Source organism: Argiope bruennichi, chromosome 4, assembly GCF_947563725.1.
Source record: "Argiope bruennichi chromosome 4, qqArgBrue1.1, whole genome shotgun sequence".
NCBI lineage: Eukaryota > Metazoa > Arthropoda > Arachnida > Araneae > Araneidae > Argiope > Argiope bruennichi.
Window position 1 is genome coordinate 97,041,676 of NC_079154.1, and position 20,643 is coordinate 97,062,318.

Here is a 20,643-nt window from a genome sequence, read left to right on the forward strand (position 1 = left end):
AGAAAATAATAGAAATAATTTTCAACTACCCCGTGAAACGAGAATATAATGAATTGCGATATGGAATCACAATTTAATAACATTCTTACTACCCATATACCGTACTTACTACTGTTACGTTACTAATTTCCCAGCACTGTCCATAGGTGCGTTAATAAACACTTCCAATTTCTGTTCGAGATAGGAAAAAAATGCAAATAAAACGTGGACTTTACAATCCCATAACTAATTCTTATTCATGCTTAAGTTTATTCGCCAAAATAAAAAAAGAGAAAGAAAAAAAAAAACTATTCTAGTTAGACAAGAAAACAGCGTTACAGATTTTGATTAATACTGATTATTAAATTTTTAGATTCCATGTTTAAATTAAAGAAATCACTAACATAATTTGTTGTGATTTCATTCTGCGTTACATATCATAGTTTAAGAACACTATATAGGTACTTACTAATAATGTCAGCTTCATATTTTGCTTATTCAATTCAAATGGCTTTTTCGCTGCATAAAACTACGTTACATTAAAATACTATTATGATTATTACAATAAGTCGTCCTTACCATCAGGCAGAGAAATATATAGCAATTCACTTAATTTATATTTTTTAAGTAAATAATAAGTAATGAAAAATTGTAATAGATAAGTCTAAAAGCAAATGTCAACAGGATTTTATGGTAAGGCAGGAAACAACCATACTATCAACAGATGGCGAGTCATGCAATGTTGAAATTTAATCTGAAATTTAGGATGTGGACCTGAAAGTAACGATATGCGATAATTGACACTTCAAGAATCCTTGAAGTTTCGTAATTGTCATTTTTTTTCTCGTAAACTGTGAGGATAAATCTTCAATGAAGTTACTGAATGTGCAAAACATAGACCATATCGAAATTTAATATGTGCGAAGTGCGTAGGTGGTGACATGAAAAAACAATTGGAATCGTTTTTTTACCAAAGATCGTCAGTGAGAAATGAAGTCGTCGATCATCTTATATTAATGATGACCTTTTGGAGCTGCTGTGGAAGTATACTGAGAAGAGTAGTTGTTTGAAGAAGTCGAATTTCAGCAGTCATTTCCACAGATTATGAGATACTTTTAGTCTGAAATTGTCTTTCCGAAATCGTCATCATTTCTCAATCATTCATCAATTGCTGTATCTTTTCCAATAAATGTTTCCACACATATAAACCTTTTTCCAAACTCCATAATTCTTTTCCCTTCATGAAATATACACAAATCTTCAGAAAGCACAGAAGAACCTAATTTTATATGTTTGATCTTGCTTGTTCAATGGAGACAAAGGAACAATCTAGAACAGAACAAATCGAATATATAGTCTGATTTTCGAAGCATCTCTACAAGGAAATCAGATGTAAAAGAGAATGTAACTCCATCAAGATTATGACATCGTCAATTCCATCAGTACACTATTTCTTCGTACGTTCACATAATATTCCAACTATGCACAGTACAATCCTCCTATCCAGTTTAAAAGGCATTTAAAATGAACACACATTTGTTGAAATTATTATTTTTACAATCCAAAAGTGCCCTTTGATTTTCTTTACTTAAACTTTCGATTACAGCATTTTTGAAATTCTACAACTTTGAAAGCAGAGAAGATGGGCTAATCTCGTTCCCCCTCCCCAACTATTTTGAGATAGAAATCTAAACATCTAAAAAATTTAAATTAAGAAATCATATAATTTTATATTGAGTTGAAACATTTAAAACTCTACAAATCGTTATATCCACAAATACCTCTAAATATCTTTAACCCTTAAAACGTTAGCGTTAACTCTCGAAATATGTTTTTTTTTCACATAAATGAAAATAAAAAGTATTAAATCTTGATTCGAAATTTTTTTAGTTCAATTGGCGATTAATATTAATTTATTTTCGGGCATTTGTTTTGTTAATTTCATGAAAGTATTTAAATAATGCTTTGATCTTACAAATAATGATATTATTATAAATTCAGCAATATAATTATTTTTACATTCCCCCCCCTTCAAAACTTCTGAAAACTGCAAGAGTACAATAATTTTTTTTTTCTTTGAATGTCCTCAATAGCAAAAAATGCTTAGTAACGGAGGGCACTTTTGGTAGGTGTACTTGGACTTTACTAATATTCACATACAAACAATAGTACAAAACTGTAATTGATATTTGGTTGCAGATACTCATTAAAAATGTTAGAAAAGGGAGGGGGGGGGGACATTTTGCAAACCAGCAAAAATAGATTCCTTTTGTCCAGAGACCCCACACCACCTCACCCCACCATCCCTAATTACATTAAGGTTGATATATAAAGTTTGAAAAGATAGAAACTGATAATAATTTTACAACCTAATGTCATAAGGTTTTCAAAAGCAACTGAAGTGAAGGTTAAAATATCACATTCAACCACTAATTTTTAGGCAATTGCACTTATAAAAAAATGTTCACTACAAAAGATCTTTATTAGGTGAGATAATTAACTTAATTTATCGTTCTACCTTCAATAATAAGGAAATTATCGGTAAGGAAAATTTCCATCCCTTTTGAACTAGATGATTCACTTAAACAAATTCGGACACAATTTTTTTTCTATCTCTTGACACCAAAATATACTGCGTAAACTTGAATCAAAATTATTCTAGTAATAGTGCTTAAAGATAATATGGGCAAGTACTATACATAAACTTAAAAAATTTAAAAAAGGGATGCTTTGTAGTTCAAGAGCCCATAATCAAAGGAATTATGCAGACATTTACAATAAGTTCCTGCACATGAACATCACAGGGTGATATTTCCTATAAGGGAATTACTTAACTTGTATATTAATTTTAAAAAATGGCTATTGAATTGAAGGAATTTAAAATAACTAGAATGAACTCGAAGATTTAAAAACAAAAACAGATATAGAAAATTACAAAGTAATTCAGAGTTTAAGAAAGATAACATGGCTTTTAATATGCATGGTTTGCTATGTCACCGATTAATATTTTCTTTCATTTTTCTATAATTAGTGTAGATCATTAAGGAAATTACAAAGTTTTTAAAAGCAGAAGACTTTTTTAAATTTCAATATAAATTTTTTTTAAGTTCCAGAAATATTAACTATATATATTTAACTATTTTGAAGAAAAACTCTTCAGGTTAAAAACAAAATCAAGCAACTCTTAAAATAGATTTTTTAATTTGAAAATCTGAATTTAAATGGACAAAACAAAATTTTCGTAACTGTAACCAAACAAAATCCAGATATTCATTAAAACAATCAATATTTAGCAACAAAAAGTAACAGCTGCTAGTCAGTATTGAAGAATTCTACATTCCCATTCACACAAAATTATTTTCATTTGAAAATGAGTAATTATTTCTGAATATAAAAACAGATGTGGTATGTGTGCTCTGATAATTGTATAGTTGCCACAAAAAAGGATGTTCTTAAGAATATCAATATCGTTCTCTAAATAATTCTACAAAAAAAATTCTAATATTAAATTATTCAGGTAATGATATTTTTCTTTTCCTTTAGAACAGACAATTCCAGTTTCAGAAACTGATATCCAGTATCATTGTCATTTCTTTATTGACATTAAGTCTATATTGTCAATTCCAAAAATAATAATCAAATTGAGATTATCATAAATATTTAAGTTTAATAAGTGTTGCATATATTTGTCATCTTAACAATCTTTTATAATTCCATTTAAAAACATTATGTGGTTGTAATTCTTGTTCAAACTATCTCAGATGCTAATTTTATTCCAAACAAATTGAATTTAGAAAGTTTCCTACAAAAAAAAAAAAAAAATCCTATAATATTCTCCAGATTATTATTTTCTTTACAGAATTTCTATTCTCCTTCTTTTTAAAATTTGATTGATAAAAAGATCATCTTTCCACGACTATTCCCTCCATTACCTCAATTTCAAATTTATCCAAGAACTAAATTCAAAAAAAAAATTACAAAAATACTTGAAAGCTTTCAATGTATGATAAAAAAATAAGATGTACATAGTTTTTATTTAATAAAAAAATTAAAATTTAAATGCAAAAATTGTTTAAAATTTCTGTTGTTTTAAGAAATACACAAAATTTAATTACCATAAATTACTAAATCAACTGAAATTTTAGTTGCATCATCAAAAATAATAATTAAGAGAGGGTTTTTAACAACACAAAACAATAATTATAACATGATTTTAATTTAAAAGTCAAAAAATAAAGTTGCATTATGAAAAACAATTACTTCTGTATGAAGTGTATATGTGATGAAACCCCTTTAAGATTTTTAACCCACTAGATATAAATTAGCAGCTAGTTGTGATGCTAACAGAAATTCATCAGAATTTCTAGTATCTTTTTTCTTTATTTCAGTAAAAAGATAAATGATTCTAAAATATAGAAATTTCATTAAAAAAAATATTTTTTTAAAAAATTATAGCAATATTTTCCCATTTAATATTATATTATATATGGGATAACAAATCTAAAAACATCTTTAAATGTATAAAATAATTTAAGATGTATACTTTAGAAATAAAAACAATATCCTTATATTAAAAGAGTAAAAATGGTAAATGAAATAATTTCCATTTATTAATTAATACACAACAGAATTTCATAAGTCGCTATTTTCTCATTATAGAAGTATACTTTTTTATATTTACTAGAAGTCTATTATTTATGACATAAATAATAGACATTTATAATATTATAAAATAATTTATGACATAAATAGTTAGAGAAAGCAAGAACTTTCACTTATGAGACTGTTCCATTTACAATTTACAATAACTATGTTTAAAATATAATAGCTAAGTATCCAATGACAGTCTAATACTTAACCTACATGAATGAAATAAAAGTTTTCCATGAAGTCTATAGCAATAACAACTTCATAATTAGCAAAAAAAAAAAAAAAAAAAAAAAAAAATTACTACAGTATTGACAATTTTACTACAAAAAAAAGATAGTAAATACCGGAAAATAGCTGACCCTAAGTTTTATAATATTATAAAGTTTTATAAGTTATTTTAAGGAGTTAACTATCCAGCAGAACGACATATTTTATAAAAATGAATTTTTTATGCTTTTATATTTTAATCATTTTAGAAATATTTGTAAAGAGTTAAATTTGAAAACAAAAATAAGACCACCTAATTTTTTACATTACAATAAATTTATTTTTACTCTAAATCAATTATTAAATGGTACAAACAGTTTTTCCAAATGATTTCATTAAAAATATTTAAACTACACATTTTAATTTTATTAATATAAAAGACGTTTATTTTTACCGTATGTTTTGACAGTAAAATTTGCATTATTCTTTTGATAAAAATATTCTTTATTTCTTTTTTGTTACATTGCGTTACTTTATTTCCCTAATTTTTATTACAAGCACTGTTATGAATAACACCTTGAAAACTCTTGATCACTATTGTATATAAACGATCCGGTAGAAAATCGTCTTTATCTAATTGAACAAAAAGAGTATAAGTAATCGAGCCCTTTCTCACTAACAATTTTCTACTCAAATTAAAAAAGAATTGCAAATGTCTTGTTAAAGTAGAACCATGCATAATATAATTTTAAAATTTTCACATTTAAAATGAAAAACAGCCTCCAATAATAAAACTACAAATGATTAAACACGTAGAATAAGTAAAACAGCATTTTTTTTTTTTTTTAAATAAAAGAAATGACGTAATTTTATTTGGGCAGACCAGATGACTTCCAATATTATTGCCATAATTAACTTTGTGAACAAATAAAGCTTTTTAAATGCTATTTCAACATTGGTAGTATTATGGTTGGAAAGGATTTACTCTTAATGGAACAATTCTGATAGCGTTTTTGAAACCAAAAACTAACTCGTAAGGATATCAAGATATGCTTGCTGAAAAATTAAAACTAGCCAATCCTCTCGTTACAAGAGGGCATTATATTTTTCAACAAGATAATGCCTTTATCCATGTATCATTATCTACAAAGTCAGAGTTTGAAACAAATGAAGCAAAATTATTGGACTGGCTCTAAAAAGGTCCCAATTTGGACCCTACAGAAAATTAGAAGGGCACAATGACATGTGATATTTGTGCAGGCAGGCATTGTTACGCCAATAAATATGTGTTACAGTATGTGATGGAAATTCAAGGGGGAAAAAAAAAAAAAAAAGGTTGAAACAACTTTTAGAAAGATTTGTGGGCTCTATGATATCTCAATTGGTAAATATCATACAAAAATTTTTTTTTAATAATTAACTATTTTTTGAACCAAATTTGAAATTTGCTCTATTTTATTTTCCAGTTTTCTTTCTGTGTAAAAGTTAACAATGAGTAAAACTGTAATAAATAAAAATAAAATATTCTTCAAAATAATTTCATCTATTATTCTTATTATTTTAAAAATTGTATAACATTACAACAAATAGTTTAAAATTTGCAAATTTTTTTTGCTGATCCTATCTTTTCTTCAACCATTGTATTTCAAGTAAATATTTTTTTTTTTTTTTTTAGTTTCGATATTATAGCATGGATTTAATAATTATATAAACAAGTAGGTCTTTAAGTAAGGAGGTGGGGGTTAATTAGGAAAAATTGCCCGAGTCAGCTTTGTATACTATTTACTTATTCTGACAGTTTATGCATTCTGTTTTTAATCAAATGTAAATATCAAGCTTTAATTGCAAAAATTTTATTTTTACGGGTGTAAATTTGATTTCAGAAAACATTCTAGTATATTGTAGGTAAGACTTTTATAGCATTTTTTAATCTTTATAAATTAAATAAATATGGTTTATTATTATAACTCTTATTAGCAACCATATAATAAAATATTAATCCATAGTAATCTAAGCAATGCAAGTTATTTTTAAATTACACTGAGAAATATATAGAACAAATGTATAAGCAAAGCAAATAGCTTTTTTAAATTGCAGCCAAAACTTCCAATTAATCATAACATACAATGAAGGTTATAAATATACTGCAATTAGAAGTGCAAAAATAATTAATGTCAGCAAAACTGCATGCAAATGATTCAATATAAAAAATTAATAGTTAACAAAGGTTTGGATATTTAAATAAGCAAAAATATGACTTTATTTACAACAATTCACAAAAACAGACATGAAGATGGACAAGAAAACAGCTGGAAATACATGAAAAAAATACATAATATTTACAGAAATGTATTTTATAACTAAAATTGCTTGTCATAATATTTATGAAGATATGTAACACATTATGCAAAAAGCTGTGCATAACAATAAGGGGAAAGGCACCACTTGAGACCAATGAAATATTTTTAAATATTAAAAAAAAAATGATTTTGAAATGCTGCTGTAGAATACTTTTTTTCCCTTGAAATTAAACAGTTATAACAAGCCAGATGACATGCATAACAAATTTTAAAATGTATACCTCCTACTGAAAATCTTCAAGATATGACAGGCGAAAATTATGTCACTATTCAACTCTTCAATCGAGTTTTCTACCACTAAATGTATCTATAAAATGAACATACTTATTAAGTTTAGCCACTTTAAATACGGTAATATTTCCTTCAAAAATATGCCATGACTTTTGAACAAAAATTATTTAAAAAATTGATTTGAATAATCCTTGAAAATATCAATTTCCTTTAAACATTATTTATATTAACTATTTATTTCTTATTTCATTACCTTATTTTATGATGCTGATTCAATAGGTATTCTATGTTTATGCTTTTTTATAAAATGATGAACACAAATAAATGGATTAATCTCCAATGACATCTAAGAAGATATTCTATAGATAATTTCATCTAATGTAAATTAAATATCTCTCTTAGTTAAATTGTATTAGCTAATGATGTCATTTATATTATGAATTGAAAGATATAAAAGTTCACAATTAATTTTACCTTGCAATAATTTACTAACCAAACAAACTTACATGTTAATATTTAACATTACAACTATTTTATATTTCAATGTATCGATCCTTTGCCAAGAAAGCAATATTACTTGATGGATCTATTTAGCATTTTTAGAACTGGCATGTCACATTGCCCTAAAGTAATATTTGATTGTAATACTGACAAAAAAAATTCTTTTAAAAACTGACTAGAATTTTAAAGCTGAGAAATTACAGATTAAGGCTAATATCCAATCAATATTTAAAAATTTTTTTAGATAGTATGATTTGTAAAATAAGCTTTGCCGAGTTCATTTATAATACCTGTCATAGATGAAACAAAGATTTTTGAAAATGAATAAAAAAATCTATATCAGGTTTCTCCTTTCTTTGGTATTATGGAAAATCAAAAGAATAAACAGAAAAGCAATTACCATTACAAATTTTAACAGCAAATTTATTTAAATTAATATAAAACTGACGAACAAAACAAAATACTAGGTATTAAATAAATACAAATCAAAGGCTAATTAATTATAATACAAATCAAAGGTTTTTAATTACAAAAATTATTCACCAGTTGAAAATTCTGGAAGATACCATAGAAGTGGTTTTAAACTTTTAAGAATAAGAAAAAAAGAAAGAAAATGTACTGATAAATAATGTAGCATCAAATAACTAACTTTTTTATGCAATAAAAATATGCTTGCAATTACTTTAGCAGGATCACACTCTGATCAGATTATCAAGCTTCAAGTAAAATATGTGAGTAATATTCATATTTGAAAATTATTTTCCCAATCTATACAAGATATAAACTATTCATGTTTGACAAAACAAGCTTTCCTGAATTTAACTTCCAATTTGATAATTTCTATTTTGAATGGTGGTCAAATGAAGAGGCTCTTTTAAACATAAAGTAAATGTTTCACCAAATCACTCTTTGGAACTAACTTTCAACAAATTTCAAAGCTCAACAGATATATTGACTGTTTTGTTCATCAATACGGAAAAGTGCTTCATTATCCTTGGGCTCAGCCTTTAGTCGAGGCAAGAATAATTAGCCAATATTTAATCATACATCTTTTTTTTAAAGATCTAGTGAGAACAAATGATTAACCAACAAATTAATCTTTGTTCCTAGTTCATTTAACTTTCAGAAGTTTTTAAATGGAAGAATAGATTCAAATAATCAGATTTTAAAATCTTTTTACAAGAATATCAAATGAATAAGCTTACCTCCTTCAAAAGCATCAAAGAACTCATCACAATCAGTATCATCATAATGTGGAATATTTGGAGGAGTGTGGAAAGGACTAACTAAAGACTTTTCTAACTCATGATGCTCTTGAGCAAGAGTTTGTAAAGCATCTTGAAGAAAGCGACATCGTTCCTCCAACTGCTTCAATTGTAAGTTACGGACCTGAAAGAAACATTAATATATATATATATATATATATATATATATACACACTCGGATTTAAGTGAATTATAAGGATTTTTTTTAAAGAATACAATCGCAAAAGAAAAACAAACTATGCCATCAGTTTTAATATTTCATGAATAAAATTAAAATGGATTACATAATTTAAAGTGATAAAAATTAACATGTATGCATTGGAATATATTAACAATGTAGAACATTTTATAAAAACCAATAATTTTTTTAAAAATCGAAATAGAATTGCAATTTTTTTAAAACCTAATATATAAACAAACATTTGTATACTTCTTAAAAATAACTTTTATATTTATTGAATGATCATCAATAAAATCAATCAAATTTTTATTTATTTACTTTAAAATATTCAATTCTATTATTGAAGAAGTGGTTATAAATATTGCAGTTTAAAGATCACTGAAATTTCAACAATGAAAAAAACAAAACAATTACATATAAAATCTGATAAAAATTTGTGTCTGGGAATTTATGCAAATAAATTATGCAAAAAAAAAAAATTTTTTTGACAACCGTAATGCTATAAACATATGCAAGCAAAAGTATTAACAATGATTAAAATTCTACATCCGTAAAATTACTTTTCAAAGGATAAGATAAAATTTGTATAAAAATGTGTCATGCAAGAATATGAAGGGATTTAATAAGTAAAATCAATTTTTAAAAATATAAAAACTTGTTACTTGCCTGCTCTTGTTGAGAAAATATTGCAAAGCAATGAGATAAACTTGAAGACACATTCTGAGCAGATTCAACCAAACTTCCAATATCACTATATAAACTCACCCATGGCACTTCTGTATAAAATACTGATTTACTGCCATTGTCCACAGGTTTATATTCATTATATTTTGATTTTAATGCATTAAAACTTTTTTCTAGCAATTGTAAATGAGCTTGGGCAGTCTAAAAAATAAGGGGAAATCAAACATTAATTATAGTTAATAATAATAAAAATGTAATTATAGAATAAATAAAAATGTCACATATTCAGACAAATGAAAACATGTAAAGAAAATTAACTTAGATTTTAAAAAGATACACAATTTTAGAGGATTTAAAGTACTCTATTAATTATATTTTTTATAAACTTTTATGTTTGAAACGTATTCAACTAAGTGCCTTTTTCTACCTTTTAAAGTCTTTCAGTGAAAACAATAACGAAAATTAAACAAAGCATTATTTTTTAAAAAGTTTGTGCATCATACATACATTTTACAAAACATCAATACAAATTGATGTTTTGTAAAATAAAACATGAATTTAACATAAAATATTTTAATACACACATACACATGCAAAGGAAAAGAATAACCACATAATTAGATAATGTTTTCTCGCAAATGTAGTATGACTGAAACGAGCAAAGTACTCAACCTTCAAAACAATATGAGCAATGACATTAACTACATGTGCACTTAACAAAATTTTAAATTAATAATTAAATAGAACAAGTAATTTTTCTTCACGCTCATATTTTGATATTTGGTATAGCTAAATCATAAAATATTTAAAATTCAAAAGAACAAATTATTCTTGAAAAAAAAACAAATTATTTGAGAAAAATATTATATTTGTTTTCACAGAAGTCGAGTAATGAATAAAAGTATATGATAAAGTTGCTTTGGTAAAGAGAAAGATTTAAGTTCTATGAACATAATAGGCAATTTTTGTAGAATGGTCAACTTATAAACAAGTGCATTATCTGAAATATTCTTGTTTTCTTAAGCATATGAAATAGCAAATCCAAACAATACTACTAGAATAAGAACAGAATAGCTTTTGGAAAAATGTATGATTGTTGCAGGAAGAAATGTCATCTGCCTTTAAATCAGATGAGACAGAATTAACTAGCCTCACATGTATTTAAAGTTGATAAAACAAAAAGTGTTTGATGAAGATAGACCTTGCTTTATAAGCATATAATAAGCAAACAAACAAAAAAGCGTGGAATAAGTATTGGAAAATAAAGATAGAAGTTTTGATGCTCAGCAGCTCATGAAAATTGTTTGAGCAAGACAATTTTATCAGCAATTTCTATTTTAAGGATTCTATGAATGAGAACAGGCAAAAAGTATGATTTTTTTTTTCTTTCTTCTAGTTATCAAAAGCTTTCTGAGACCTGACAAAGCTAATTATATTGATCTTATAATTAGTAATAATATTAATGGAATAATATTGTTAATAATATTGATTTAACTAATAACATGCTTAGCAGCTTCAAAGACTTTGGCTGTTATAATATGAACATAAATCATTATTAATTATTCAAGACCATTTTCTTGAAAATTTTAACGGTAGAAATGAAGAATAAATTGAAAGATTTCCCCACATTATAAAAGCAATGTACAGTTGATATTAATGCAAAAAGGACACTCATATGTAAGAAGATTATTTGAAATATGTATAAGCAAATATTAAACTAAGTTCATTAAAGAATGCCAAAAGCTTCAGAGTGGGAAATAATTTTTTCTATTTTTATTTCATTCTTTTTACTTTTAATTAGACAATTGCAGAGTTCTAGAAATATTGTTATGTATTTTAATTAATTGAAATGTTTTTCACAGTTTATAAAGGAAAAGGCTTTAGCACTTACACATTTTACTTAATATAAATAAAGAAACAATTATACTTTAAGAGGTAATTAATAAAAGCAATTGTCATCTTTGTTTTAAACACATAAAAAACAATTAAAAAATCTTTTGCATCAAAATATGTATTACAGTAGAATGAATAAATCTAACTTGTTATAGGTCAATTAATAAATTATTAAACAACAGTTTAAGGTCTTTTCTATGAAGCGAAAGCTTAATTCTATATAATTTTATACTAGTATTTTTTAGTTTCCTTATATATAGTTTAATATAGAAAATTCCTAAATCAGGTTGTTATTTGTAGGTCTATATCAAATCCCATAATTCAGTTTTAAATTACAGAATTTCATATTTTCAGGACATATCAAATATAAATTAATAGTTTAAGGGAATTTTTTCTCACAATTTAGCAGAAAACAAGCTTTTTACTGTAGCAAATATTTGAGAACTAAATTTTAATTCTTCTAAAATAGCATATTATAATTTTTTTAGCGATTATAAGTTAGTTGAAGTTCTATTTTTTGGCAAGCAAGAAAATATTTATCCAAAGATAAAACATTTATACCAAATGCTTGAAACAAGTAATTACAACAAAATAAGTCCTGTTTTTTCAGTTTTTTTAAATATATATAATTATTAATAATTTGATTACTTGTAGTTTGTCTTTCATAGTACCAACAGGTACTATGTCATCCTCTTCTTCAGGATCAGAGTCAGAAAATCCTTGTTTTAGATAATGACTGCTAAATTCAATATGTTCATTAATAGAATTGATCCATTTCTGGGAAGGGAAAAAAAAAAAGTTTTAAATAAGATTTTATATAATATTCTATGTAATACCAAAAACATTTTGTTAATTTAACAGCATTTTTCTGAGAATACACACACACAGACACACACTTTTCCCCTTCAATTTAACAATATTCTGTTGAAATACATTAGTCTGGGCAAAAGAATTCAAATGCAATAAATATTATTATTTGAATCCAATGCAAAGCTGAAGTAATATTATGCATTAAAAATTGTATTGATAATATTATTTGGTAATATTATGCATTAAAAATTGTATTGATAATATTATTTAGTAATATTATGCATTAAAAATCAGAGCTCACTTACATTTTTATCATGAAATATTGTGAAGTTATATACTTTTATAAGGGTCTTAAAATATGCTCATAAAAAATCCATAACAATAAAAATAAATAAAGGTTAACTGAAATTTAAAAGTATATTTTTTATTTCTTTTAATCATGTCAATTCGTAAGGGATATAGTTTATAAGTTCATCCAGAGATTTATAGTTGTTGTATATATGTTTGTTTAGGATAAAAACAAATCATTAAACTAAATCCATTTTATAAATTTTTCAACAATAATATGCATTCTAAATTAAATTTATTTCAATAGAAAAAATAAATTTTCTATTAAATATTTATTTTTTTTAATAATGCATATTATTTTTCTTCTGTTGCAAATTCAATAAATCAGATAATGATAAATTATGACATATGAATAAACTTAAAAATAAAATTATTGTTTAAAAAAATTTTTAAAAAAAACTCGAATAAATCATAACAAAATATAAATAAAATTATTGCTTTAATTTTTTTTAAAGGGAACTCACATTAGGTTGTACATAATTGACATAAAAAATATATATAAGATGTTTATATGGTGTTTCATGATATAAGAGTTGAAAAACACATTGAAGAAGCTATTCAAAATTTTTATTTTGTTACTTTGCCACAAACATTCTACATATTTAAAATAAATAAAACTAACACATGTCCCGTCATATTTTTTACACTAGAAAAACCTTGCAGCACAGAGAATTGATCTGTCCTTATAGGCATACACATTTTAGAACTAGTACTTCTGAGAAAAATGCCATTTAAACTGAAAATTTTACTTTATGCGATATCAATTAATGCAAACATATTATTATATTCATTAGAATTGTGGGGAACTTTTAAATACATCTACTAACCAAATTTATCTATATTCTTATATTTAATTAATGCTTAAAACTTACCTGTCTGTCAACTTGCTGCTGATTAACCAATGGCACACTAAATCTTTGTCGAGAATTATCAGAAAATATGATTATGAAAACTGCAACATCTGATTCATCAGCCTGAAATTGAACATTTATTATTTTTTACATTTTACAACTTTTGTTAAGAATAATACTGATAAAATAACATTTCAATATTAAATAATAAAATATACTTGTTTATTAATCACATGCCAGCAATTAATCACCAAAGATCACACTTTTAATAACCTCTTTTCTAAGTTTTTTAATTTATATTTTTTGTAATATTGACTAATGGTATTAAGTTAATGACAAATATCTAATAAAATAATATTTCACTAAACAAATTCATTTCAATAACTAAGTAAAAAATAATTAAGATTTAAATAAGTGTATCATGCATTAGATTTTAGAAAATGCCACAATTTTATAAAAGGACAATTTTTATAATAAATAGTGTAATAAAGATATTTTTATTATTTGAAATATCTAGTTTTTTTAGTCATTTTTTACTTATCAATTCCGATAAAAAACATTTAGTAAAATAAATCTTTTTAAAAAATAATTTTAATTGCTATGATAATGAACTTACTTTTCAAATTTCACATTAAATGGTGATGCTTATATTTTATAATTTAATACATAAAAATCATGAATTGCAAAAAAGATGAATCAAGAGTATGAAAGTTTTTTCAAATCATACAGTATTACAAGAAACAAAATGTTACACCATTATTAGTGGAAATGGATTTTTTTAAAATAAATTTTATACTTACAGAAACAATAATTGCAGTTATTATTGCATTTAAAAAAATAGAAAGAAAAACAGGTTAAAAATAATTTTTCCTTCTGATTTATTCATGAATGTAGAATCAATGTCATTATAAATATATTATAGAATAAGAGACATAAAAGATATGAATATGAATGTCATTATTCACTAGAGGCAAAAAATAAGATAACAGAGTAATAAAATAGGTCAAATTCATAAGTTACATCTTGTTTACAATGATGAGAGACAACCGATATTAGAGAGCATATCATTATTTTTTTTTTATCAGCCACTAGCATTCTTCAAAAACAAAGGCCTCCTTTGAGAAAAGAAATAGGGAAAAGATATAATGGTGAATAATGATTTAATATATCAACTGTATTTTTACAAATATGCATTTTTTTACTTTAACCAAGCAATTATTTTTAAAAGTTACAATCATAAAAATAATGATTTTTTAGATAAAAGTTTAGATATATGCCTGAAATAAAGCCACAACTAAAAAACAATTATTTTCCTTTGCTATACCTTAATTTACAAATATCTGTTTTCATTTACATTTTACTTTGAAAAATAATTATTCAAAATTTTGCTTACAACAACTTTGGCGCCATCAAGGTATTTGTATCCTTTCCTTCTTGTACCAGTAGTAGAATCTGCCCTAAAATCAAATTTTTTATAGTTGCAGCAGCCTTTATTTATTATACATTATTAATACTGCAATTTAAAAATAAACAAATGTAATAAAAAATGTTTACATGAATCAAAAGTAAGGATGTCAATCAAAGCAAAGAATAAAGAACATAAGATACTTTTTTTCCCCCATAAACATTTATAGCAAAAAGTTATATGACATTACGACTGCAATGTTTAACTAAAAAGATAAACATTTTATAATAAAATAAAATTTTACCTGGAATTAAAGAAAGACATAACTCCTTTTTCTAGTATAGTCCAAGTTTCCTTCCATCCAAGAAATCGACTTTTCTAATCAAAAATATATATATAAATATTATACAATTTTAAAAATAAATCTGCATGACATTAAAACACTCTATGGATTTTTTAATATCATCTACATATTTATTCATTTTACAAAAGAAAAACTGTAAACTATTATATTTCCAATATAATAATTTATAGTTTATTTATCTGATATCCAATTTCTGATATCTAAATAGAGAAAATTAAAATAAATTTATATAATTAATTATTTTTTAAAAAATACTTGGATTTTTAACAGTAATCAAGAAAATATATACAACTGCAAACATTAAAAGATCCAATATATATTTAATTTTTTTATGATTTTAAATTAAGTAATGAAGAAATTTATAATTTCCCAAAGAGCAAAGAAAATATCAACAAATACCTCAACTATTTAAAGAATGTAGAAAACAAGACTACCTTAAAATTTGAAAATTATAATAAAGGAAAATGTGATACACTTCAGAGTAAGATGAATAAATTTTCCAGATCATTAACTTCTGATTTTCATATATATATGATTTATAAAAGTTACAATGCTAAATACCAAAATGAATGTAAAAGAAAATACATTCGAGGCTAAGAAAAAAATCATTATATATATTGCTGAATTGTATTTATTGATATATATAACTTTTGATATTGAAATGGAGAAAACCTAATTTCTCAGATTTGAACAACTGAAAAATTAAAATTGCTATAGAAAACATTCTTTTAAAATCACAATATCATTAAAATAAATAGCAACTATATTATTAAAACTAAACAAAAAATAATTTAAATAATTTTTGTGATCAATTTTTAATTAATATTTTATGTAGAAATTTCTTTAATTCATGTTATTATTTACTATTATAAATTTTAATAAATAAAATCAGTATTAGAAGAGTAATTCTTCAAAATAATTATTCCTGTTTACATCAGACTTTAAGATAACACCAAAAAAATTTTGAATAAAATTGACTAGAAAATACAACAGTACATCCAACTTTTTATTTTTATAACATAAAACTGTGTTTTAAGTATTTAATTTTAGATAAAATATTTTATACACCAGAATTATGATTTTAAAACATTATCCTCATTACCCTTAATAGTAGTCCTTCAAATCTTGCAGCTGTTTTTTGAAATGATTTTACAGGTTGCACTTTAAGTATTTGTTTTGTTGGTAAATTCAAAGCTAAATCAACAGGTTGCTGACCTAAAAAATTTAAGAACATGAAACTTATTAAAGCATGAAATAAAACCCATTAATTGTAACAAAATTATTGAATGCTTTGATACCTCTCAAATTTTTAAGGGTTGTATCAATTCCATGCTGAAGTAAAAGAATAACAGCTTCTTTTTTCCCTCTATATGCAGCACAATGCAAAGCCGAGTTTCCCAATGAATCAACACAATTAATATCTGGAGGATGGTCACTTTTCAACTAGATTAAAAGCATTCATATTCAAATTAGAGAAGTGTATATTCTGAAAGGAAAACAATTTTCTAAAATGCAAAAAAAATAAAAAAATAAAAAAAAAATGTTTAAATATTCTAAATCAAATTTAAAATAATTATTAAAGGAAATGAATCATTCAATTAAGTTTTTTTAAATCAAGCTCTAAAGTAACTAATATATAAATTATGGAAGAAGGATATACATAACCGATTCAAGTCTTTTGTTCATCTACTCTAATTGACATATAAGACAGCCAAATGAATAGAAATATCACAAAAACTTCACATAATCGCAATAAATGACCCTGATATGTCAAACTTTTGTTGAAGTAAAAATCTAAAGCACTTCCTTGCATTAAGAAATTAATTCAAAGTATATAGGGGTACAAAAGGTACAGGTGCTTGAATCACAGTTCTACAAAAACATTTTCAAGATTTTCTTTAGTTTTACAAAAGATGCACAAAGGAAATACTTCATACCAAAAATGTTTTTTTTTTTTTTTTTTTACGAAAAAAAATACTCTGCTATTTACAACTTTTTGATCTCAAGTCTCAATCATAAGTTGCAATATTTTATGATTATTTTAATCTATACAAATCAAAATATTAAATTACTGCATTCTAAAAATATTAATACAAGGAAAAATATAACTTACCAGATTTTCTAGTACTTGTATATTCCCTTCACGTGCTGCATGCAGTAACATTGAGTTCTTTTTTTCAGTATCTGCTGTTTCAGCAGCTGGAGAAGAAAGGAGGGGGAATAGAGAAATTATAATTAAGAAAAGTCAGATCACACATTTGTTTTTTAGATTATAAATCCTTCTTCTTTATATGAAAATATACCTTTTAAAAGCTTTTTAACATCTTCATTCTCACAAATATCTCTAGCTGTTTGCCCTTCACTATTTCTTATAAAAACATCAGCATTTTTTGATAATAAAAGTAAAACTAATTCCTAAAAAATACAAAACATGAATTGATTAGTAAATATTAATTATTTTAGATCCAAAGCAATTTTCATATTTTAAACATATTTTGAATAAGAAATTATGAATGCTCTTTTATTACAACTTTAAAAAAATATATATTTAATCTCAATTCAAAAATGCACTAAAATAACAATTTTAAAAGATAGAGTCATTAAGTAAAATTATTTCTATATCTTTAGTTATCATAGTCATTAAGTAAAATTATTTCTATATCTTTAGTTATCATAAGTATTAAAAATGTATTTAGTTTTTAAAAAATTGAAAAATTATTTTCATTGCTATAAAAATATTGATTAACTATTTATTAAACATTTTAAATTAAGTTTCACATTAATAATATATTTTTTTAAAGAATATAAAAAGTTTAGAATCTTTTGGAATAAGTTTAAAGTAGAAACAAGCTTAAAATAAAAGCTGAATTGTTAAAAATTAAACTTATTTTTTTTTAAAAAAATTTTAAATTCTGACAAAAGTTATTTACATAGCATTTAGGAACACTCACCCCACCCCCCTTTAACCAATTCATTAGAATAAAGAATGAAAAATCTTCAATTCTACAGCTGAAATCAATCTTATAATTGTTAATGAAGGGTCCAAAGAAAAAATAATTGTCAATTTTTCCCCCTCTCCTAATTTTGAACTAATAAAGAAGTGTGGAAACCTCAATGTACACAATTTTAAGATATATATTCAGAAACAGGAAAAATATTAAGATTCTATTAGAATTACATGTTTTAACTACTGGAGACTGAAAGAAAATGGTGGCTGGTATCTTTTCTCTTAGTTACTAGAAAAAAGTTATATCTTTATCATTTTTATCTGAGATTCTTTAAAGATAATTAGATATTTCCTAAAAAATATAAATTTAACTTTATACCTCTCGACTTGTATATGAAGCTTTATGCAAAGGAGTATCACCAGTATCATTTATTACATTAACATCTGCACCTAACTGAAAAATAAGAAACATTTTATAAACTTAATAATAATTTTTATCAGATTCTTATCATGGCTTATTGTAATTACAATTAAATGTAACAACTACAAATGATAAATATTAATATACAGAAATATCTGCAATAGATAATATATCCATTTATTATGAATTTAAATTATTGGTTCACAAATAAATTGATTTACAATTAAAATACCAATACTCAAATGTAGTATAAATAAAAATTCACAACTTTTATTAAAAAAATCTTGGTAAAAAATTATAATCAATCGAATCTAAATTATTGGTTTGTAGTATTCCAAGGAATCTAGCAATTTTTAATGTTTCTAGCAGCTTCATATAAAAAAACAGTATAATGTACAAATTTTTCTTTTTAAAAAATTTGTTTTATACCAATATCCTTCAGTGAGGAAAATATTTTATGAATTTAATGATAAAAAGTTAATACTTTGAATTATAAGCAATACAATTAATTAAAAACAGTATTAAAAAATTCAATATTTATTAATACAAATACTTTTATAATAAGTGCAAAAGCTATTGATTTTAAACCGTAAAAAATATTTAACTATTAAAAATCTCCTATTTAAGTAAATTTTCGGGCAACAGTTACTGAAAAAAATATTAAAATAGCACTTGATTTTTAAAAATGTATTATATTCAAACATAAAACCCTCATATGATAAAATACAGATATCTTAGTATCTTAGTTTCATATTTATTCTATCAAATGAAGAAAACAGAAAAAAATATTTGAAAAATGAATCAATTAATATCAAAGCCTTGACATTCTTACTTTAATTAAAATATCTGCAATTTTTTCATGACCAAAATAGCATGCATAATGTAAAGGTGTCCAATCATGGTTACCTAGAATTAAACAATTTTTTTTTCATTAAAATTTAAAATGCACATTTCAAATTAGATTTTAAAACACAAATAAGGAAACTGTGCAATAAAAATTATGAAAGAGAATGAAATGGTAGCTCATTTTTTAAAATTTTAAGTTTATAAGAGTTATTTATCAAATATATTTCAATTTTCATAAACTTTACTTTTGATAATTTCATTCAGTAAAGAAGCAGAAATTTTAATCAAGCTTTCTACATTAATAGTCTAAGATACAAAATACCAAACCAAAATGTTTTTGCTAAAGGCAATTAGCAAACCAATAAGCATTAAAAGTCATCATTTCAAATTGATAATTGGCATTTTATCCTTTATTTTAAATCATAAAATGCTACTGATATATGCTAATGTTATTATTTATGATTTATTGGATAAATTTCACAAAAATAGATAAAAATGTTGAATAAATTAGTAAAAAATATTCTCTTAAAGGGCATAAGAGGCGGCTGATATATAAAAAGTCATCATAACAAGTTTTGTCATTAGCTAGAATATAGAACATCATCCTTTGTACCTCCAGGCTAGTCACTTTAAGAATTAAATGCATATCAAGATAATAATAATAATAATAATAAAAAAGAATAAAATTAAGTTTATTCTA

The 20,643-nt window shown here is 24.1% G+C and overlaps 1 protein-coding gene across 1 annotated transcript in view; it reads right to left on the bottom strand.

Annotated features, from left to right (window-relative positions):
- LOC129965813 (oxysterol-binding protein-related protein 1-like) overlaps positions 1-20,643 on the bottom strand; it is a 69,580-nt gene that overhangs the window by 44,807 nt on the left and 4,130 nt on the right. The window contains exons 3-14 of the mRNA XM_056080019.1: positions 19,930-20,003; positions 19,056-19,130; positions 18,033-18,144; positions 17,843-17,928; positions 17,028-17,172; positions 16,832-16,944; positions 15,670-15,743; positions 15,354-15,417; positions 13,982-14,083; positions 12,600-12,728; positions 10,041-10,259; positions 9,134-9,317 (exon numbers count right to left, since the gene is read on the bottom strand). Coding sequence (XP_055935994.1) covers positions 9,134-9,317; positions 10,041-10,259; positions 12,600-12,728; positions 13,982-14,083; positions 15,354-15,417; positions 15,670-15,743; positions 16,832-16,944; positions 17,028-17,172; positions 17,843-17,928; positions 18,033-18,144; positions 19,056-19,130; positions 19,930-20,003 — 1,377 coding nt within the window. The remainder of the gene's footprint in view (positions 1-9,133; positions 9,318-10,040; positions 10,260-12,599; positions 12,729-13,981; positions 14,084-15,353; positions 15,418-15,669; positions 15,744-16,831; positions 16,945-17,027; positions 17,173-17,842; positions 17,929-18,032; positions 18,145-19,055; positions 19,131-19,929; positions 20,004-20,643) is intronic.